The 24,787-nt window shown below is 45.4% G+C and overlaps 2 protein-coding genes across 3 annotated transcripts in view; one reads left to right on the top strand and one right to left on the bottom strand.

Moving 5' to 3' along the window:
- Positions 1–24,787, top strand: part of LOC114882122 — a 340,169-nt gene that overhangs the window by 274,393 nt on the left and 40,989 nt on the right. The gene's annotated exons all lie outside the window — the stretch shown is intronic.
- On the bottom strand, positions 7,268–7,732 carry LOC114882360. Its single transcript, XM_029199252.1, has one exon. It carries the CDS (start codon positions 7,730–7,732, stop codon positions 7,268–7,270), a length of 465 nt encoding a protein of 154 aa, XP_029055085.1.

Consider the following 24,787-nt stretch of genomic DNA (forward strand, 5'->3'; position numbering starts at 1 on the left):
TTTATAGAAACTTCGAACTTGTTTCCTGCTTAACGCAGACAACAATAAAAACAAAAGAGGAATATAAACATACCACAGCAATCAGTACATTTTCTGCATCCGAATGTCAACAAAACATAACAATAGATACGATAAAGCAACAAAATTGGTAGTATTTTTGAAATATATATGGAAATGTAGGTGACATTATAGTAATTTCGGCTACTGTATATACATATACACACAAGGCATTCTATTGAACGCAAAATGCTGTCGAAAATTTATGTAGCTTTAAGATAACTATTTTCTCAAATATCACGAATACTAAAAGAGTCCGACTGTCATTCATTGTTTAGAATGACGACCTTGACAACATATTTCAAGGTGATCAAAATCGGAGGTGGTTCCCATATTCTAAATATTTACCAAAATCTCGCTGAATCGCAGTATCGCCATCACTTCAAAAATGTGTGCGTTGTCTTGACTTTCACGCCTTTATACCTATCTCGCTCACGTTCGTTCTCTCATTCGCTCTTTCTCTCTCACTCGTACATACTTTCTTTGTTTCCTCGCATCGACACTTTGCATTCGCGCTATCGCACTCGCACCTGTCTAACGACAATAGACGATGGTTTGTTTACTTCGCGGTGTTTTTGGAGACGCGCTCGAACCTGTAACGTCCCAGAGTGGATACGTCACTGCACCGACGCACAGTGGGATAAAACTGCTTTTGGCGATCAAAATTCTGTAACTTCGCTTCTATTGGAAATATTTTAATGAAATTTTTGGAAGTTTTTGCCTACATTATGATGCTTAAGTTGTATTAATATAAATAATATTGAACTACAGGGTGTCAAGATATTCACGTATAAACTGAAGCGCGTTCAATATCCTTCACTTGTTAGACATATTTTATGTTATTTAACAAAAATTTGGCTTAAAAATGTTAATAACTGTAAGAGAAATGGATATAATAATTAAAAAATGACAAGACATGTGTTTTTATAATATATTTATTTATATTTCTTATGATCTATACCACAGCGATGTATCAAGTTCCATCCACGTCCAATGTAGGTAGACCAGTGAAAAGTTTGGAGGATTGTTCAGAAGTGACCAGAAGACAGAAATTAAGAGAACATAATCAAAATATGTCTACTGATTTGATTAACCAAGGGCTGTGTCAACGATACAAATCAGAACGACAATACGAAAAGGCATCCATTGTTGAAGCTGTCGACGAAGTTGGTCCAGATCTTCTTAATGAAATGAAGAACACGATTCGGACTGCAAACCACGCACCACGAAAATTTACAGCGGAAGAAGCATTATCTTTGTTTTTGGATCTAGGACTTTCCAAAGATAAGTATACTGTGCTTCGAAACGAGTTGAAGAAGAGGAATCACAACGCATTACCGAGTTATAACGAAATTATTCAAGCCAGAAGCAAATGCTTGCCCGAAATTGACGAAGTTACTAGCGTTTCTGCTAAAGTATCGCTTCAAAAGTTACTCGATTCTACAGTCAATGGAATTATACAATTAAAAACTGAGAGTGAAATTGAAGCCTTAAATGACACCAACCTACTTTTAACGAGCAAATGGGGATGTGATGGTTCATCAGGTCAAAGCGAATATAAGCAAAAGTTAGGTGATAATGTCAATTCAATCGTGACGGACAGTAATATGTTTATGGTATCTATAGTACCCCTTCGATTGCAATGCACCGAAACGAAGGAATTGATTAAGACAGAAGTTGAATGTATGAGAAATGAAATTAATTCATTATCGCCTACGAAATGCGTAGTTCACGGAAGAGAAGTAATAGATCAATTTATATACAGTCGTCTGTATGTAGTAAATCGATCATTTCTGCGGGGTAGATTTTCGCTGCATCTTTTTTCCCTCTAACCCTTCGGAACGATGAGATGTACGGGTCCGAAGATACAAGTAACATCGTCATCAGATCCTGATTCTGTTCTTTCCGGGAAATTTTTCGGGTGTTGTGATACCTGTAATATTAAGAATATATATACATATTCATATATATATATGCAGTTACAGTTAAATAATAAATATATTATATACATATTCGAACAAAATGAAAATATTGGTTTTACCTATAATACTTGTAGTCCTTATTTTTAGCTTCCTGTGCCTCCTCTGACAGCTCTCCGATTGGCATTATATGGTGTAATATAATATTTTTCCCGTGTCTTAACACTTTATGTACCGTTGCTGTTAATCTTCTCCATGGGTACTTCTCAGTCATTAGCTGCTCTGTTTCTGCAGCATATACCCCAAATTTGTTAGCGTCCACAGACGCATCACACGATAGAACATTCAATATTGTTTTAAATCTTTCTAAAATTCCAACATCTATTCCAGTGATTGCTGACGTCATGCATGGATATTCAAAAAATCTCCGTGCGGTATTTCCATCGTTACTGCTTCCAAATCCTTGCTTGGGTGTATCGATAATTAATCCCAGTTCATTTCTGAATTTCATTTGAACTTGTAATTTTGCCTCTTGCCTCTTCTGTTTGTTTTCGGGATTATTCCTAATTCCTTCGCCCTTGAAGCTCAAGTCGTAACTTAGGTGCAAAACAAATTCCATGAATCGAATTCTTGCATGTAACGGTGAAAGGCCATATTCATAGTTTTCTTGCACATCTTCCCCGCTCGCGGTACCAAAATCTTTCGGGTTCTTTTGGCAGATAATACACGTGGAACTTGATATCGTGTCTGTTAAATATTGCGCAACTTTTCCGTCTAGCATTGTCAAATGCAGTTTATGAAACACTAACACTTCTCTTCCGTGAACTACGCATTTCGTAGGCGATAATGAATTAATTTCATTTCTCATACATTCAACTTCTGTCTTAATCAATTCCTTCGTTTCTTTCAAATACTGAAATTTAACGGGTCTGCAAAAGTGTGCAGATGAGGGCCGAGGATTTTTCCACAGCAGACTATCAGTATCGGTACATTGCAATCGAAGGGGTACCATAGATACCATAAACATATTACTGTCCGTCACGATTGAATTGACATTATCACCTAACTTTTGCTTATATTCGCTTTGACCTGATGAACCATCACATCCCCATTTGCTCGTTAAAAGTAGGTTGGTGTCATTTAAGGCTTCAATTTCTTCTGATTTGTATCGTTGGCACAGCCCCTGGTTAATCAAATCAGTAGACATATTTTGATTATGTTCTCTTAATTTCCGTCTTCTGGTCACTTCTGAACAATCCTCCAAACTTTTCACTGGTCTACCTACATTGGACGTGGATGGAACTTGATACATCGCGGTGGCACCTGCTTCTTCAATTCTTAAAATCAGGCGGCTACTTAGCCATAACTGATTCCGCTCTTCGAATCTTGCTGCCATCCTACAAGCACTGTTCCACTTTTGTTTGAAGAGTCTGAAATAATGTCGGATCGGTGCCCTGTCAATAATTTCTACATTGTACGTCCTTGCAATATGTAATGATAAATTTTCACAATTGTCGAAACGGTTTTCCCGAATTGTTTGGTATAGATCGCGATGTGAAATTTCCATGCTGATGTTTCACTCACTGAACACTTATTAAATCTATTTTTCTTTTTCCTGCGTATCGGTTTAAGTACCCTTCATTTACGGGAAATGACGGGGGTGAGGCTCGAGGATTGGTTGACGATGAATTTTCAAAAGTCGCGGTGGAGTAAGAAGGTCGTTTTCGATTATTAAACAAAAATGTCTGGTGGAAATGAAGGTAAAGAACCCGCCCCATAATCACTGATCACCCCCAGGTACCGAGCGTACCCTCAGGTGAACTACTTGAGGCATTCCGCGTGCAGGTAAGAACTTTATGAACCCTTTGTTCTCACTAAAAGATGGTAAACATATTGTTTCGTGAATGAAAAGATATAATCCGAAAAAAGGGCAAGGGCTTAAATCTACGAAAACGTTTATAGAAGGTAATTGATGGCCGACAAGTCGAAATAATTATTATTGCCGTAGAGCAGTTTCGACTGTCTTAGAATATTGAAAGTTTGCTTACAACAATAAAATAAATTAGGTTGGTTTATGATATGGTAATTGTGCACAACTGGTACTTAATAGGTTAGCTGGTAGATGCTTGAAGATTATCGCGATCGTTAAATTATAATCACTGTACAGGGGATAGAAAAGTTAATATTGGCCTATTGACTATTTGACTGTGGGATTTAGTTTCGAAAATTTTTAACTGGATATGTAATAAAAATCAGGCAATGACAAGTATACACGTCGAATGCAAGGCAAATACTCCTATCATAATTTTTACGAAAAAGTTAAAGAAAAACAAGAAAGGATCACATTTGTATTGATCAGTGAACACTTTTATTGAACCGAAATAAAGTTTTGGATAACAAATATACACGTTGCAATAATTAATAATAATAGTTAATAAGGCAGTTAACTGGTTAATAATCGTATCTGTTACTGCTTTTCCATCCTCGTGCGCAGCGGCCGAGATGGGTGTAATTTCATTGAATCGACATTTTCTTGAAAAGGTGCAAACATGTGCAACCAATTTTTTCAGATTCTAATAGAGGAAGGTTCACTCTTTCCTGTAGTAATAATTAAACACGTCGCAAGTTGTAACATTTTTTTTAAATCAAACTCAAAGTTGAGATTTTAGTTAGATGTAGGTACTTCGTTTCAATCAGATCCTATTATTTATAACTAATCGTTATATTGAACACTTTTATTGAACCGAAATAAAGTTTTGGATAAGAAATATACACGTTGCAATAATTAATAATAATAGTTAATAAGGCAGTTAACTGGTTAATAATCGTATCTGTTACTGCTTTTCCATCCTCGTGCGCAGCGGCCGAGATGGGTGTAATTTCATTCAATCGACATTTTCTTGAAAAGGTGCAAACATGTGCAACCAATTTTTTCAGATTCTAATAGAGGAAGGTTCACTCTTTTCTGTAGTAATAATTAAACACGTCGCAAGTTGTAGCATTTTTTTAAAATCAAACTCAAAGTTGAGATTTTAGTTAAATGTACTTCGTTTCAATCAGATCCTATTATTTAAAAAGTTGTTAACATTTTAACTTACTTTATGCACTGAATAGAATCTATACTATCCTAGTAAACTTTATCATTCATTTGAATTGTATCTTTCCGAGTAAAATTCATTAGAATCGTACATTGAAGTTACGGGTAATATTATCAGCGTTTCGTCTTGACGAATTTCTACTGACTTTGAGTGCGAACCACGGCAAAACGGAAGCAAATATGAAAAAACGAATTATACTACGTTAAACTACAGTGTATTCTCTATCGATGTATGTAATTAGTTTTTCAATTTTCGATTTCACGAAAATCGAATTTTGATCGCCAAAAGCCGTTTTGTCCCACTGTGCGACGTACTGTACGCGTCTACTAATTGTCAGTGTACATACTCCAAGCGAGAAACAATCGCCGCGCGGCCTCCTGTCGCCAGCTAATGGTGGGGGATGCGCAGATCGGTCGAAAATTGGTAGAAATGAAAAGTCATTTGTTTAACAACTTTTCTAATTATTTTCATAATCAGAATTTTTGGGAAGGCATTATACATGCCAAAAACTACACGCAAACTATTTCATAATAAACAGAACTATCGAAATACGACCAGCATATCATATCTATATTCAAAAATACGAGATTTCCGAGTAAAATAATTGTTTAAAAAATTTTCTAATTGTTCTTATCATCAGAACTCTTTGGAAATGTAATGTACGTCACCAGAACTACACGAGAACTCGATTACAATTAACAGAACTATCGAGAATCGACTAGCATATCACCTGTATATACGAAAATCTAAGTTTTTTGGGCAAAATAACTATCACCTCTGCTCTGCTGCTAATTTTTGGATAAAATCAGTAGAACTATCACTAAAAACTATCAGGAATTATAGAACTCGACTGCATCCAAAAAGAATTCCCTTTAATTTGTGATCTGCCGGAAAATGATCTGCTACGGGAAGTTAGCAGATCATTTTTTCGATCGGTGTTTTTTTGGATAAAATCAGCAGAACTATCACTAAAAACTATTAGGAACTATCGAACTCGACTGCATGCGAAAAGAACTCCCTTTAATTTTTGATCTGCTGGAAAATGATATGCCAACTTCACAGACATAATGTTTTCCGTGCTGCAGATGCATCGTTCACTGCCTTGGCGATACTTGCTGCACCGCCAGCCACCGTACCCAACGCTGAAAGGCCTGTAAAAATAGGTACGAGTGCTGGAAGAAATCTCCCTCGTTTTGCAACTGAAAGTATGCGCGACTTTGTCTTCTTCTTCTTCTTGTTACTTTTCCGCGGTGCCATTACTTTCTTCCTCTTTGGCTAACAATATTCCAGCAACGCGCGCAAACAAAAGTATTTTCCAATCTGGTACGAATTCTTTTTGTGCTAATTCGAAGATCAAATGTGCATATGCACATCGTACTACTATCGCATAGGAACTGAAATTTTATTGGGTTTATATAGGTAGAGAGAGAATACATTATTATGATTTATTAAAGTATAATTTGTAACATAATTCATTTTACTTTCTCTGTTAAGATGCTGTTGATGCAGCTGTTATTATTGTCTGAATACCTAAAGCTACTAATTTGCCATCGATAATTGAATTTCGATCGTAAATGTGACTTTCTTTAAGGGGCTATACCAGTGTGACCGCTCTAAAATTAGGTGATTTTCGGGAATTTTTTTTTTGAAGAAATATTACATCAAATGTTTTTAAACTTTAGGGATGTATTTAATTGCAAGTCGTATATCTATAATAATTTTATGGTACAAAAATAATAAATAACTAGCGACTTATACGCTATCTTCCAGGGCTCCAAAGAAAAAAGTTGCTCCACCGCTGCAGTGATTGCCGCCGTCTGAGTGCTTAAAATGAAAAATGACAAACACGCTGTTAAACTAGAATGTATTCTCCGTACCGTGAACTATGATTTTTGAAAAATATCAAAATCTGACAAAATGGCGAAGTTTTGAAGAAAAGTTTGGAATTTAGCCTAAAAAAATCGTAGTTTTTTTAATGCCAAATTGGCATTTTTCATCCAATCAAAAAAATCCTAGTTCATGGCATGGCAAAACATGTACTGAACACGCTATAAAAGTTTCAAGTCGATGCAATAATTTGTATTCGAGTTAGAGCTGCAGCAAATTTGAAAAATACTGTTTTGAGAAAAACGCGTTTAAAGTTAAAGTACTGATTTCTTTGTGATAAAGCGATATTTACCATACGATAAAAAGTTAATCTGCTATTCCGGGCCCATATAATGGACCTTCCTCTTCCTTATAAAGTAGCTGCTGGGCCGCTGTAGCTATCCTCCGAGCTGTTCGACTCTCTTTTGAAGCCGCCTGATATCGTAACTCCGCTTGATAAATTCGGTTCTCATCTCTCTCGTCGGCATATTCCTTTGCAATGGGACCAATAATAACTCCCATTATTCGGAAAATTTTCATAATGGATTGAAAACCATCATTAAAAATCCCAACAGCAAGGAAATTGGCAAGTTCGATGGTTTTTAAGCCATTGTGGAGGTGCTTTGGAGCAAGGTGCCAAAGCAAACCATTATAACTTTCGTTATTATTTTGGGTATTTCCACCCTTGCATCTGTCTAATAATTCGCGTCTGCTTGGGTCCGTGTAAATTGGCTTCAGAGTTTGTTCAACCTGTGGGTCTACAGGAAGATAATCGTGTTGAAATTTTGACATGTCTAATCCTTGAGCCTCCGCGCGGCGATATGTGCACCAGCTCTCCGCACCTGCTGGGCAGTTACCATGTTTCGGATTCTTATCAGTCGAACACAAATGAAAAAATATGGCCCAAATTTCGTTATACATTTCTTTAACATTATCTTGATGTCTGGTGATTGCTAACTCATAGTATTTTTGAAGTGTGTTGATTAATTTTTCAGTTAGTTTTACTGAATTCCGTGGCGCTGCTAGCTTAATATTGAGCTAGCAGGAGCAAACGTCAAAATTAATGAAAATGAATCAAACAAAGCAGATACATTTAGTGCTGAATTTGTACTAATTTGTACCACCAAAAGAAATTTTGTACCTAGTACCATTTTCAAAAAAATCGTGGCGCTGCACCTACCTGAACCTGGCACCCGACTTTGAAAAAATCAATTTTTTCCAATTGCATTGTATTCTCCTTCGTTTGTACCCGTTTGTACCACTTTTCTTTTCGTTTGTACCCTAAGCGGTGAAAAGATATGAAGGAGTGAACATAGCCTAGCACCCCACTTTAACATTTTTTATTTCTTTCAACGCCAATTGAAAAAGAAACGTGTGCACCTGTTTGTACCACCTTCACTTTCGTTTGTACCCCAAGGGCTTCGTTTGTACCGTCTTTTGAAAAAACCTGCAAGGGGTAACTTCGCCATTTTTTAAGATCTTTCAAATCTTTTTACGGATGCTGTTTCCTAATCGTTTGTACCACCTTCACTTTCGTTTGTACCTGAACGGGTTCGTTTGTACCGATTTTTGAAAAAACCCCCAAGGGGCAACTTTGGCATTGTTGAAAATTTTTCAAATCTCCTTGTGGGTGCTGTTTTCTAATTGTTTAAGCATTAACGCGTATATTTGTTCTAAATATTAAGTACCTTTAAATATTTTCTAATGACTACCTGTTCAAGATTGTCTATTATATCGATCACTACATATACAAGGTGGCCCACATAACTCTTAACAGCTCAATATCTCGAAAACTATGACATCGATTTTAAAGTTCTTAGTCTTAAATTGCATGGATCTGAAGGGCCTTTCTAACTACATAAACATGAAGTGGCCCCCCCTTCTTCTTTAATGGGGGGCGGGGGTACCTTTATAATTTTAAATGGAACCCCTTATAAAACGATACATATTTAGATTCTATAGGAAAAAGCAAGTAAATTTTGTCTGAAACATTTTTTTGTCAGATATTTCCATGATGAGATTTTAACAGTTTAAAGTTTCGACTTGTAGGTACCTACTTGAAGCGCTCATTTGAAATTAGCACCTCATTTCCAAAAAACAAAACTTTTAGCAACAGTTCTATTTGCACCCGCAATAGTTCTACTGTTCCTAAAAGGTTTCAGAAATATGTAGTTCCGGCGAAATACCTGAAAAAATTGCATTTTAAAAATATGAGGTGCCAACTTCGCATGGCACCGCATCATGCGAAAAATGTTATTTAAATCATCGTACTGACGATGAGAACGTTTTCATGGATAACTGAGTCAAATTCAAGAATTGTACCTACAAGGAAGTACCTACAAATCGAAACTTCAAACTGTTATAATCTCATTATGGAAATATCTGACCGAAAAATGTTTCAGACAAAATATACTTGTTTTTATCCGACTTCGAAAAGGAGGAGGATACTCAATTCGATCAGTATATATTTTTTTTTTTTTCTGGCTTTGTTCACCGATTACGCCGAGACGGATGGACCAATTGAAACGAAACATTTTGCATCTTCTAAAGTATGTCTCCCCATTGGTCCCGTTAAAAAAACATTCTATAGTTTTTCATTCCGAACGATTTTTATTGCAAAAAACGCACTATTTCATGTACGTGCGGTGTATGTTCACCGATTATTCTGAGACGGATGGACCAATCGGAATGAAACTTTTTGCATCTTGTACAGTACAATTCCCCATTGGTCCCGTAAAAAAAATATTTTGCATTTTGGACAAACTCCAGGCTAGGAGTGCCAAACACTACGTCATCTCCTTGGGCATAGAAATGCCTCACAATATTGTCAATTCCTGTAATCGCGTTCGCCACCCTACACATAGCCCTGAAGCTACATATATTGAGGATAGTATCCAGAACAGCTGTCCACCTCCAGCCCGATGGAAGGCCATTCACCCAGGGGAAACGTTTATCCCCGACGTGCACGACAGCGTCCAGCTCAAAGAGTGACCGCCACAACGCGTCAAACACCTTCTCGAAATCAGTACCCGGCACCCGCTCGGCAATATGGGCTCCAACCTCAGCCAGCACCACCCTTATAGATTCCTTACTCTGGTGCTGGTCGAATCCACCCTGATCGAGCGGCACCTTCCACAACACGTCACACCTGACGGCTTCAATCAGGTCGTAGCCTATTCTCTCATTCCCGTCCTCGCCTGCAAACAAAGTACTCAGGGGTGAACCGTGCAACCCATCCTCCAAAAAGGTCGACAGATAGTTCATCTTCCTGTTGACCTCGTTGCCCGTTTTGACCACTGGGCGGATCTTCGAACCTTCACTTTTCTGCATCACATGCATCTCTTCCTTCTTGGCAGTAACCAATTCAACTTCAATTAGCTCATCTGGCTTATAGTACCCATCGACACCTTTCCCCCTGGCCCTCTGCGCCTTCCTACCTTCTACATCAACCTTGAGACTCTGTCCAGTACCGGACTTCCCCTCCATCCACTTACACGTACGCACCCAGTCTGATATACTGACCAGCTTCTTTGGCACTCTCCACTCGCTGGCCATAAACTTGCGGACCTCCTCGGCCAGAATGCTCATATACGCGTGCTCACCCAGGGGACCGCCCAACTCCAATTCTTCACCCAACCACTTCTTTGCCTCAGGAAAGAGTTCATCCACGTCCTTGTACGGCACGAACCCATACCCAAGCTCCCAATAGCAGAACTCTCGCCAATACGGCGTGACCGACATTCCCCCATCTTGTACAAGCCTGTCTCCTTCTTCAACACGCCCTGCAACCCATGCATGCATGCATTAGGGAATTGTGTTTTAAGCTGAGCTGCTCGTGCCAACACGGCCCTCCCAACCCTCGGGTACGCAGCCCGGAATAAGAGGTGTAGATGATCCTCAAAAACACCCTCCCCCAATGAGCATCCGTCGCACCTCCTGTGACGGGTCTCTGATTTCCTGAGATTAAGAAGAAACTCATTATATTCCATCTTCCATGCAGGGTTACCACACCCACAGTTTAGTTCGTATCCAAGCTTCCCCCTCAATTCACCCACCGCGACCTCTCTCATGCGATCGAAAAGAGCGGGCGACCATTGGTCCTCAGGTATGATCCTCATGTCGCCACGCCATTCCCGCTCGTCCAAGTACTCTAACGCCGTGCGGCCGCAAGGGCATCTTGGGCCTCCTTGCCTCCATGCTCTTCGAGAACCTCGGGCCTCGCAACAACACGCTGGACAACTTCGCGCTGTCGAACGCCCCTCTGATTCTCCCTCTCCTCTAGAGTTGGAGGGTCCAACCCCTTCTCCGTGCCGATGTTTCGAGCTCCCTCCTTCTCCCAACCCAGTGGTCCGGCATCCTCGAAGTTTACAGTAATCCTCTCCTCTGCTGTCCGAGCCAGTGTCGCTTCCTCCACCTGTCTCTGAAGACTTAGAATCTTCTCCTCTTGTGGGCTGACCCCGGGCACATGGGCAGCCCCTTCCCCGTTTCCCTCCTTGTTAGATTTAGCCCCCCTAGCTACTAGTTTTGAGGCATTAAGCCCCATCGGCCTATCGACATAGTTAGACTGTAAACCTGTCGCCTTCTCATCAATGTCGCCGCGGAACAGGATGGTCCCGTCAGAATATTGGCTTCCTGTGGCTATACTCGCCGTACCCCTCGGGATTACCAACGTCTTGATTGTCTCGTTGGTATAGTCTTTAACCCTCACCGCCACTCCCCACCCCCAAGTATCAGGGGGGGGGAGCGCTACTCCCTTTATCCTCCCATCCCAACACGCGAGCCAAGTCACCACCGTAAGACTCGTCGACGGCCCACACCACGCCGTCCATCGGCGTTCCATGTGGGTGCATCTTGTATGACAACCCCCAGTTCCGTTCGGCGAACTGATTCATGTCCAGCCGCATAAGGACGTCTTCTAACTGAGCATCGTCCTCACCCTGCCCGAACTGAGCGTAACACATAGCGGTCCATGACTGCCTGGAGGTATCAAAAGCATATGCTTCTCCTCCCGGTCTCCCGCTACCCTGGATACAGAAACCGCTCCATTCCGTGTTAGTTATGCTACGCCAATAAGAACTGGGAGTGCGGATCCCGGTGAAAGTACCACCGTCACCCTGGGCATGCTGGTTTATAGCCCACGAATAGTTCGCATAGTCAGTGATAAAATAGCCGGCGAACCAGCTGGTCGTGGTGCCGACCCCATGGATGGGATCCTTGATCAAACAACTCCAGTATTTCTCAGTATGTGCGTCCCCCGCCGGGAAGGCGATCCTATCTTGTTGTGCACTCGAACGTTTAAATAATTCGAAACCCCGGCGCAGAAGCCTCCCCCGGCTCAGTCTGTCCAGTCCAGCACTCCTACATCTGGCGGCTATCTGTATATCATTCTCGACGTTATGCGTGTCATAGTATGCGTATCCCGTCCCCAGAGCAAGTGATGCCATATTATCCCATGCTCCAATCCTGACCACAGGGTACCGCCGGGCGCGCTGTCGTCTCGCCACACGCTGATCCATCCCCAGGACCGCGGACCATCCCCCGTACGCCCGGTAACTATCGTCAGCCACCGCATCTGCCGGCGCGAGCCCCATAGTCTCAAGGACCCCCCTGGGTGCACCGTAAAACACGGATTCACCACCATCACCCAAATTCATCCCCTCGATTTTCTGGTGCCACCTAACCGTCAGAGAAACGGTTATGGAGTTGATCTCCAACCAGTTGATACCCTTGGGAAAATACCCTGATGCATAATCCGAAAAACCAGCCCGCAGTGACTTAGTTGTTGTCAGCAGCCGCCGGACCACGGTGTCGAGGGATCCATTAACATTGTGGGCGACTATGACACGGTCACGCGGGAGTTCGCCCCTGTGGTCACAACTCTGCACGTCATATACGACACCGCCCAATGAAATTGAGGAGGTCGTTTTTGTCGGTATGACGAATATGATTTTTGAGTCCCGGTCCGCGATGTCTACCAAGCCTGCTGTCCTTATGAATGTCTCACGTCGTGTCCTCTGACCGTCACCCTTGCCCATGTCACCCACCATTGCCATGTCATACACGTCGAACACCTGTGCTAGGGGATATGTGAGCTGGGACACTATCCACGCATCCCTCCCAACGCAGTCAGGCTGCCCATTGTCAGCGACCGGTATGACCCGCACCGTATCCTGACGGACATTCCACACCTCCCCCCCTCTTCCTCCTACAAGCAAGTCACCCCCGCTCCTGAGCATGGCCTCAAGCACATCGGCGGTGATAAAAACCGCCTGATAGTCCCAGTCCCCAGTCATACGCGTCGATACAATGTGCTTCTCAGGTTCCTCAGCCGTAGCCCAAGCGTAACCCACACCCGATGGCTGGACCATGCGTCTTTCTCTAAGCTCATCGTACAAGTCGACCTTAATAGCGAGACTCCGGTAGTCTGCCTTGCTGCTACCGATATATGAGTCAAGCCCGGCCGCCAACAAGGGGGTGTTGCTCATGTAACCATATGTGTACAGGCCCTTCGCCGGATTAATGACCCCGGGACAAGACGGAGCCGGGTTGGTCGCCGCCTCTATGACCGTTGCTGCAGTCTCTGTTCGCTGTAGTTTGCCATGCTTGAGCCTAGGATCAATGCCCACCCCCACCCACTTGAGCCGCCTCCACGAGTCTTCCCCGCCAATCAGGTTCACCGGACGGGGACCCAGCCCCTCGTTCACACGGGGCGGTGGATCCATCACTACGGCCACTCCATCACGCATTGTTTTGTCCATCAACGCCTGTTCCCCTCTTGGGCCCAACAACAATTGTTCTACCCTCAGTGGAGCCGCTTCCACGTTAGCAGCCCCGCCGACTGCGCCCTCGGGTTCAACCTCATCTTCGTCTGCCTCCTCCTCCTCCGGGACGAAATCCCCATCTTCCGTCATTACGCGGATCTGTTCGTCCTCTATGAAGCCACCATCCACCGCACGGACGCCCGGGCAAAAATATTGATGAAGAGTGCCTGCGTTCGTGAGCGCCCTACTAGACCGATCAGGTCCACGAGCATAGTATACGACAGGATTAGCCAGCAATGTCTCATATGTGGTGCCCTCGTTAGGCCCATCCTCGTGAGTCATTTCACACGCTTGATCCCAGAACAGGTCCCTTAGCATACCGAAGCGCCCCTCCCGCGACGCTGCACCTAGCGCCACACTATCTATGTTACCATTCAGTGTGTGCATTTCTTTATTGTGCGCCTCCGCGGCTGCGTTGACCCACTGGGCCCCCATCTCGCCGTGTGTTAGTCTGTCAATCGTGGTCCAGGTCCTCTTACCCCCCTGTCTGACAATGCCCACGTCCCGACATGCCTTACCCCCTAGCTCAAAGAAGGTGCAGAATGGACACACCCTCTCTCCTCTAAGTGAGCCTACGGTACTATTAACCGCTAGTATATACGAAAAAGCGTATGCGGCCTCATCGTCCTCGGCCTCGCTGCGTTGTAAAGCCGCCTCCATCTCCGCCTTCTCGGCATTTAACTTACTGATGGTGGCGCTATCCGTCTTGTCCACTGCCTCCAGCACATCATCGATGCACTCCGCCCGTTCTTCAGTGCGCACATCGGGATTGTTAAGGGCCCATAAATCCACAGCCTTCTTTACTACGAGTGACCCTACTTGAGGCTTGTCCTCAAGACTACCAACGATCTGCGTCCTCCACTCTCTGAGTGTTCCCTCCCCAATTCCTATCTTTCGGAGAGCCTGAGCGACAGCTGCTGCCCACCTACGGTTTGAACCTCCGTTTCCTAAGATCCCCATGATGCGGGCGGGGTCCCCCTTTACCTGCTGAGCAACCTCGGCCGCTCGTACACTAAGAAGCTTCTTCGAAGTCTTCTTTTTTGCCGGTAGACCTTTGTCAGGAGCAGGGCGCTGGTCACCTTCCCTGCGTGATGTGTACACCTTTCTCCCGCTGTCGACGGCTTCGTCGTTCCCTAAGGCCAGTCGGGACGCCCTAGTTTCGTATTGCGTACGTACCCTCCTATTCACGGCAGATGGAGGCGGAGCACCCGCCCCCACAAATGTCGACCAGATCGTCAGTCTGTCGTACTCAGTCCCACTCCCACGCTCTCACGGCGATTTGCCCCCGTATACGCCTGGGCGTAAGCCCGTGCGTCGCCGACCTAGCGGCCTGCCGATCGGTATTTAGAGGGAGGCACTTTGAAAGCAACACGCCGTTGGAACTTTGAAAAATTTCGATGCCTCGACAAAGTTCGATTTTTTGGCTAAATGGAGCGTAGATGTACATTTGTCTAAGAGAAATCCTATGTAAATGAGGTGTCCTAAAGCTCTCAGATAAATGGCAACAAAACAAAACTGTTAAATATGGCTAAATCGAATTAATATAACACAATAGTTGCAGAGATGCACACCCATTGGGCGAAAGGGAATCCGGTTCCTATTCCGGAACCCGGCAGCGGAACCGCATACCATTCGGGCCCTCGTAAGAGTGTTCGTCGGGGTAACCCAAAATGACCTGGAGACGCCGTCGGGAGATCTGGGAAGAATTTTCTTTTCTGTATAAGCGTTCGAGTTCCCTGGAAACCTCTAGCAGGGAGATAGGGTTTGGAACGCGAAGAGCACCGCAGTTGCGGCGGTGTCTGGATCTTCCCCTCGGACCTTGAAAATCCAGGAGAGGGCCACGTGGAGGTGTCGCGCCGGTTCGTACCCATATCCGCAGCAGGTCTCCAAGGTGAAGAGCCTCTAGTCGATAGATTAATGTAGGTAAGGGAAGTCGGCAAATTGGATCCGTAACTTCGGAATAAGGATTGGCTCTGAGGAGCGGGGCGTGTCGGGCTTGGTCGGGAAGCGGGTCTGGCTGACGTGCCGGGCCTGGGCGAGGTGAACGGTTAGCGACTTCGGTCGCGTCCCGGGATCCGAGCTCGGTCCCGTGCCTTGGCCTCCCGCGGATCTTCCTTGCTGCGAGGCTTCCGTGGCGGTTACGCCGTCGTGGTCGCTTCTTCGGCCGCCATTCAACGCTTAGCTCAGAACTGGCACGGACTAGGGGAATCCGACTGTCTAATTAAAACAAAGCATTGCGATGGCCCTCACGGGTGATGACGCAATGTGATTTCTGCCCAGTGCTCTGAATGTCAACGTGAAGAAATTCAAAAAAGCGCGGGTAAACGGCGGGAGTAACTATGACTCTCTTCTCGGTGCCCCCGCAGAATTCCCCGGTGAGGCCTGTCGGCTCTTTCTTATTTTCAGTCATTTTCTTTATTTCATCCGGATTTAAGCGCACCGGGAATCTTCATCGCATTACTGCGGAATATCTACCATCACCCCCGCATCTACTTCTTTATGTAGTAGTTACGTTCTATGAAGTTGGATATAGCATTTATCCTACTTCCTGCGGGACCATGGGATACAAACATTGCTTCCCTCAACTGCTGGTAATCGAGGTGCAACATTGGGGCGAACAAACCATCCATCGCAAAATTATTGTTACAGGTGGCAGCCCATCCACCAGGTGCGTTGCCATTTGCGGTCAAGTAGCACAGACCTCTGGCCATCGCGTTGCCGATAGTTATTCTACGGCGATGGAAACATTCGATGTTGGCTTGATTCGCAGTAGACGAACCTTGAGCTCCAAAACTATATACGTTGACAGTTCTTGCGTATAATGGATTTAATGCGTCATTTACAGGGCCTGACGATTCGACGAATGTTAGATTAGTATTGGTGATTTTCTTCCTAATCTGAGTCATAACATTTAGGCCACTCGCATTATGCTCTCGTCTTTTCTTTTGGTAAACGGCAGGCCACACACTGTTTACCCCTAAAACTGCCGGTGGAGCTGCCCAATCCCACAACTGTGGGTAACGGATGCCGCCGGTAGTAATGAGGTGTGGTAGATGTTCACTTAAGTGGCATCGGCGGTGACCCATCGAACGCTACCGGGGAAGCCCGGTTCTCATGGGTATGTTAAACATGCTGCGGGTAAGCGGTGGAGCCGTCGTTTGAGGTGTCGGGGCTTTACCCTAGTATCCGAGACGAGTCTCCAGGGCAGGCCACACGCCGCTTACTCCTAAAACCATTGGTGGAGCTACCCAATCCCACATCTGTGGGTAACAGAAGCCGCCGGTGGAAAAGAGGTGTGGTAGATGAATCACGTAGGTGGTCATCGACGGTTACCCATCAAACGTAGTTGGAGAAGTCCGACTGACATGGGTGCTACGGGAGGGTGGAGCTCCACTGGTCCAGGCTGCCAGTGCCACCCGAATGGTGTCGGCTTCGTAGTTGGCAGTATTACGTAGATAGGGACAGCAAAGATAAGGCAATGCGTTCATGCGCGCATGGGCCTTATCTCGGGGGGGTGCTTGCACCCTATCCCGGCCGTCGGTATGTAGCCAACGTAAGGGTTCTCTAACCCGAAGGCTACAGCCTCAGTTCGGCGCCCAGGGGACCAGCGACGGTTCTCGTCGCCCTCTGGATGCGCCGGCTGGGGTTCACCGACGGTCCCTGCTACCTGGGGATTCAGGTATAATTGAGTGTCATGGGCGGTGCGTGAGCTTCCTACGTTTGAAGGATGGGATTGTCCGGGTGTACGTAACCTTCGGGTATGGGCACTGTAAGTCGGAAATGGCCGGTTTCCATCCTGATTCTAGCGTAATAAGCGCATCGCGTACCGCAGCCGACACCCCCCGGGGCGTGAAAGTGTTTTGGGGGGTCTAACCGACCCCCCAAGCCCCCCGGTGGCGGTCGTTCCTATGACTCTCTTAAGGTGCCCCCGCAGAATTCCCCGGTGAGGCCTGTCGGCTCTTTCTTATTTTCAGTCGGAGGGTTTTCCGACTCCCCCCTGAGGGGTGGTAGCTGTACAGGCGGTGGCGCTACTCACCGGACTTACGTCGTACTGCCCTTTAAGCATCCTTAACGGATGGCCGCCTAAGCGGAAGAACCTCCTCTACCTCATCTTTCATAACTCCTTGTCTCTCCTCTCAAACCATTACTGTGCTAACAATGCCCAGGTACCTAAGTCCCTCAACATTGATGTCATATGTTTTTCGATCCATAATAGGTTAGTTTGAAGTCGCTCTAAACCGATATCCCTACTTCCTAGTGCTCGTCGTAAACAAAAATCAGCCCATTTCTTTATGGCGCCGCCGTATCTTGGCCCCACTCTCTCGGTTAATGGAGCGGGATGTTCCCACTCCCCGCACAGATATCCCGTGTACACCCGGATACTCATCCTTTTGCGTAAGGTACTTAAAAAAACTCTCCCAACCCGGCTTCATTCCCTCCGCTTCCCGTCTCTCTCTAACCAATTTGCGCTTATAGTTGCCACGTATCTGGACTGGCACATGTTCTAAATCCCATAGATCGCTCACTCGTGGTACTAAGACCTCCCCCCTCGGCGGTACCATCGGTACCGGGGCTACCTCCACGAAGTCAGAGTGAGCATCACCCACCAAGGTGGACTCCCTCAAACCCCATGTTGCAGCCAGTTGGCTAAGCATTAAGTTGCGTTCGCCCTCCGTCAGTTCCCACCCTAGACGATCAAACCTACCCCGCCAGGCCCCAAGATCACGCTTGACTAGCCTCATTTCCTTCCGTGTCTCTACGGTGTACAATTTCTTGTCGCTCCGCTCCCACAGCCACACTCCCATCCTACTCATTCTGTCGATTCCGCACCCTCCCAATGCGTTAGGTGTTACAGCATAGGAGGCCGCTTTCTCTGCCGATAATCCCTGTGCTTCGGCATACTCGAGGTACAATCCCGCACACCTTTCAGGACTGGCGACCCTCAAGGATAGCAAATGCCACTGGCTGAGGTTGGAGTACAACCTTTCACCGGGTGTAAGTGGTGATGCCTGTACCGAGTTCCGGAACCTTATATTTACGAAGCTCCGCGCCAAGTAGCCCGTCACCCCCACCGGCTCATAACTCCTCCTCAAGAACTCCGCTCTAGTCCGCGATATGTATGTCTTCAGTGGATGTACCTCGTAACCCACCTTACCATAGCAATCGATGAGTATTTGGACAAACTCCAGGCTAGGAGTGCCAAACACTACGTCATCTCCTTGGGCATAGAAATGCCTCACAATATTGTCAATTCCTGTAATCGCGTTCGCCACCCTACACATAGCCCTGAAGCTACATATATTGAGGATAGTATCCAGAACAGCTGTCCACCTCCAGCCCGATGGAAGGCCATTCACCCAGGGGAAACGTTTATCCCCGACGTGCACGACAGCGCCCAGCTCAAAGAGTGACCGCCACAACGCGTCAAACACCTTCTCGAAATCAGTACCCGGCACCCGCTCGGCAATATGGGCTCCAACCTCAGCCAGCACCACCCTTATAGATTCCTTACTCTGGTGCTGGTCGAATCCACCCTGATCGAGCGGCACCTTCCACAACACGTCACACCTGACGGCTTCAATCAGGTCGTAGTCTATTCTCTCATTCCCGTCCTCGCCTGCAAACAAAGTACTCAGGGGTGAACCGTGCAACCCATCCTCCAAAAAGGTCGACAGATAGTTCATCTTCCTGTTGACCTCGTTGCCCGTTTTGACCACTGGGCGGATCTTCGAACCTTCACTTTTCTGCATCACATGCATCTCTTCCTTCTTGGCAGTAACCAATTCAACTTCAATTAGCTCATCTGGCTTATAGTACCCATCGACACCTTTCCCCCTGGCCCTCTGCGCCTTCCTACCTTCTACATCAACCTTGAGACTCTGTCCAGTACCGGACTTCCCCTCCATCCACTTACACGTACGCACCCAGTCTGATATACTGACCAGCTTCTTTGGCACTCTCCACTCGCTGGCCATAAACTTGCGGACCTCCTCGGCCAGAATGCTCATATACGCGTGCTCACCCAGGGGACCGCCCAACTCCAATTCTTCACCCAACCACTTCTTTGCCTCAGGAAAGAGTTCATCCACGTCCTTGTACGGCACGAACCCATACCCAAGCTCCCAATAGCAGAACTCTCGCCAATACGGCGTGACCGACATTCCCCCCATCTTGTACAAGCCTGTCTCCTTCTTCAACACGCCCTGCAACCCATGCATGCATGCATTAGGGAATTGTGTTTTAAGCTGAGCTGCTCGTGCCAACACGGCCCTCCCAACCCTCGGGTACGCAGCCCGGAATAAGAGGTGTAGATGATCCTCAAAAACACCCTCCCCCAATGAGCATCCGTCGCACCTCCTGTGACGGGTCTCTGATTTCCTGAGATTAAGAAGAAACTCATTATATTCCATCTTCCATGCAGGGTTACCACACCCACAGTTTAGTTCGTATCCAAGCTTCCCCCTCAATTCACCCACCGCGACCTCTCTCATGCGATCGAAAAGAGCGGGCGACCATTGGTCCTCAGGTATGATCCTCATGTCGCCACGCCATTCCCGCTCGTCCAAGTACTCTAACGCCGTGCGGCCGCAAGGGCATCTTGGGCCTCCTTGCCTCCATGCTCTTCGAGAACCTCGGGCCTCGCAACAACACGCTGGACAACTTCGCGCTGTCGAACGCCCCTCTGATTCTCCCTCTCCTCTAGAGTTGGAGGGTCCAACCCCTTCTCCGTGCCGATGTTTCGAGCTCCCTCCTTCTCCCAACCCAGTGGTCCGGCATCCTCGAAGTTTACAGTAATCCTCTCCTCTGCTGTCCGAGCCAGTGTCGCTTCCTCCACCTGTCTCTGAAGACTTAGAATCTTCTCCTCTTGTGGGCTGACCCCGGGCACATGGGCAGCCCCTTCCCCGTTTCCCTCCTTGTTAGATTTAGCCCCCCTAGCTACTAGTTTTGAGGCATTAAGCCCCATCGGCCTATCGACATAGTTAGACTGTAAACCTGTCGCCTTCTCATCAATGTCGCCGCGGAACAGGATGGTCCCGTCAGAATATTGGCTTCCTGTGGCTATACTCGCCGTACCCCTCGGGATTACCAACGTCTTGATTGTCTCGTTGGTATAGTCTTTAACCCTCACCGCCACTCCCCACCCCCAAGTATCAGGGGGGGGGAGCGCTACTCCCTTTATCCTCCCATCCCAACACGCGAGCCAAGTCACCACCGTAAGACTCGTCGACGGCCCACACCACGCCGTCCATCTGCGTTCCATGTGGGTGCATCTTGTATGACAACCCCCAGTTCCGTTCGGCGAACTGATTCATGTCCAGCCGCATAAGGACGTCTTCTAACTGAGCATCGTCCTCACCCTGCCCGAACTGAGCGTAACACATAGCGGTCCATGACTGCCTGGAGGTATCAAAAGCATATGCTTCTCCTCCCGGTCTCCCGCTACCCTGGATACAGAAACCGCTCCATTCCGTGTTAGTTATGCTACGCCAATAAGAACTGGGAGTGCGGATCCCGGTGAAAGTACCACCGTCACCCTGGGCATGCTGGTTTATAGCCCACGAATAGTTCGCATAGTCAGTGATAAAATAGCCGGCGAACCAGCTGGTCGTGGTGCCGACCCCATGGATGGGATCCTTGATCAAACAACTCCAGTATTTCTCAGTATGTGCGTCCCCCGCCGGGAAGGCGATCCTATCTTGTTGTGCACTCGAACGTTTAAATAATTCGAAACCCCGGCGCAGAAGCCTCCCCCGGCTCAGTCTGTCCAGTCCAGCACTCCTACATCTGGCGGCTATCTGTATATCATCCTCGACATTATGCGTATCATAATACGCATATCCAGTGTATAAACAATCTTCATTTGAACCCAATGAAGAATTTATTGGCAATATTGAAAAATGTAATGTACATAAGAAAACCTGTAAACAAAAAAATGAGCTTCGTGAAGCAAATAAGAGAACGTGAGTTATAAAATCATAACGATATGAATGTACGAATTAGTGCCAAGATGCATAAAAAGACGCGCGGAAATGTAATTGAATATTAAGTAATGCAAATTTTAATTAAATTGCAAGTATTTGTGAATTTATGTTATATTAGATCCATTTAACATTGCCATGAGTTTTGTACGCATATCGCATTGCTTTATTTTCCACTTATCACACAATGTAACGGAATTCTACTATAAGTTTGCCTATTATTGCGATTGTAACGACCCGCTGAGAAACCACAGCACTTTTTTCGTTCCATTTTCTATTGTAATTAATTTTTCGTTCCATACAAAATGTTTTATTTAATTTTTATTGTTAATACTTAGTTTAATTATGTATAATAATCTTTGTAATAAATACTTTCTATTTTTGTCGATAACCGAGTCTATTAAATTAGTCGATAAACGTAGAGTCGGTAAGTCAGACAATAAAACAGATTATCGATAAATTATCGACGTCTGACCGCGTGTGCACCAGCGCAACCCCAATGATCACGCGGTGGGGTGAAGTTCTAGAGCGGGGATGCTGGACCGTCACGTGATGGGGAATTCCAGCTACCCCAAGGAATTCTATGTGAAAAAAAAACGCCAAGTCAGCATAATCTGACTATAAATAGAGGCGTTCCACACCGTAGCAGCGCAGATCTTCTCTGACCACGGTCAGAAGCAGGCAATACTCTGATAAGTAGAGGAGAGCTTGCGCTGAGCTGTTTAGGCAGCAATAGAGCGCGAGAGGCAGCTTTATTCCTTCTCTTCCATTGGTGGCGTGCAATACTACGGATCAGTAGACTTCCTACTCACGGTACGCAACGTGTTAAACAGGTGTTAAGCTAAGCCAACACTCAAGTGTAAAGTGCTAGCGAGGAGCCGAGCTCCTTGAGACGGCCTGCATCTAACACAGCTCTGGTTATCCCAAAAACCGATTGCGACCCGTAGGAAAAGTTCACTCGATTCCAAAAGTGTTGCACAAACCTTTGGGAATTAGTTTCCAAAGTTATTGGTGAAATTAAAAAGAGTATTGACTGTGGTAGAAGATACAAAATACATACATAATATATATTAAGCGAACATCAAGATGCCTAACGGGACAGCCGATCTACCAGCCAGCGCATCAGCCAGCGGATCAGCCAACGGATCGACTGAAGGAAGCCGACCGATCAGCATTCGTGATGCAGCGGACATCGTACCAGCGTTCAACGGCCGCAACATACCAGTCTACCAATTTGCAAAGAGCTGTTTTAAGGCGAGGAATATAATCTCTCCGAATGCTGAGTACGGTTTGGTACAGCTGATTAAAAACAAGTTCTACGGGCAAGCAGCAAGAGTAGTACAAAACGGGGACTATGATACAATTGAATAACTAATTACCGTAATAAAGTCTCGTTTCGCCCCGCTCTTCACTTCGATGCAGCTATGCGGCGACATGGCAAGGATGGTACAAGCACCAACCGAGGCAGTCGTAGACTAAAGCAGCCGCGTCTCAGGACTCTTCTTACAGATTAAGAGCTGTAATGAAATAGAGTTCCCGGATCAGGTAGGAAAATACAACCGATCTTCGGAGACAAATACACTAAGAGCTTTCCTCACCGGTTTAAAACAGGAAGTATACAACCGGATGAGAAATCAAAATTTCAACAGTCTCGACGAAGCAATAAGCGCGGCAATTTTAGCCGAGGGAGAAAGTATAGAGAACCTGACACAGGTTAAATTATCGCAAGGATTCGCTACGACCGAACAATGCGAAAACTGCTGTGGATATGGGCACAATGCCAGTGTATGCTGCAGTCAGCGGTTGCAAAGACAATCAACGTCGAGGGCCCGCTGACCAGCAAAGCACTGTCAACACTACCAAAGGTCCGGGCACACTTTGGAGACCTGCTGGTTTAAAGACCAGCAAGGAAGACCAGGGGTCCCTCAGGACTTTGTGCAGTCAACTCAAGCCTATAGAAACCAGCCTATGCAAAGACAAGGTCGAAATTGGACACAGAACAGACCTCCAATTTGCGAATTCTGCCAGAACATCGGCCATACGATTCAAGAGTGTCGAAAAAAGGCATATCAAGAGCGTATCAAGAGCCAGAGACTCCAGCAGACTCCTCAAGTGCAACAGGTACGTAAGAAAGCAAACTTGTACCTAAATTTAGGAGAAATAAATAAGTCTCCCAGTGTCGAGCTATTAAGCGAAAGTTTCAAGAATCAACAAGCATTATTCATGGTCGACACAGGATCAGAAATTAATATAATTAAAAAACAAGCAATTTCAAATGAAATAATTATAAATACAGATATAATATTCCAACTAAATGGGATAACTAAGAGCTCTATTTATACTACAGGATACGTCAAAATAAAAATACTGGAGACAGAATCCATATTCCACATCATTGAGGAGTTACCAATAGAACAAGACGGAATTTTGGGCACAGAATATTTTAAAACCAGTGGAGCCAGCATTAATTATGCCAAATCAATATTGATAGTGAACAACAACATAATACCATTCAAGCAATCAGCAGTGGTAATACCATCTAGGACAAAAACCATGATACCTATAAGAGTATCAAACACTGAAATCAAGACTGGTTTTGTCCCAAAACTGCAGCTTCACCCACAACTATATCTGGGGAACGCTGTAGTTACAAATCGTGATGGTATAGCATTTCTGTATGCGATCAATGTTGGAGCAGAAGATATCGAAATTGAAATGCCAGCAGTTGAATTACAGCAATATGAAGAGGCACTATTGGATGACGATATAGCTCACCAAAAACCTCAACGAGCTCAGCAAATTCTGAAAATATTACAAACAGATCATATAAATCAAAAAGAGTTCGCCAACGTAGAGGATATAGTACAAGAGCACGCTGATAGATTCTATGTAGATGGAGACAGACTCCCAGCAACAAATAAAATCTACCACAGAATCATCACAACGGATGAGATGCCTGTGAATGTAAAACAATACAGGTATCCTCATGCATTAAAGGATGAAATCAATCACCAAGTAAATTATCTCCTTGAAAAAGGAATCATTAA

This window comes from Osmia bicornis, unplaced genomic scaffold (assembly GCF_907164935.1).
Source record: "Osmia bicornis bicornis unplaced genomic scaffold, iOsmBic2.1, whole genome shotgun sequence".
Classification (NCBI taxonomy): domain Eukaryota; kingdom Metazoa; phylum Arthropoda; class Insecta; order Hymenoptera; family Megachilidae; genus Osmia; species Osmia bicornis.

Excerpts from the sequence above, each read along its gene's own strand:
- LOC114882360 (XM_029199252.1), bottom strand. The coding sequence starts at position 7,732 with ATGTCAAAATTTCAACACGATTATCTTCCTGTAGACCCACAGGTTGAA.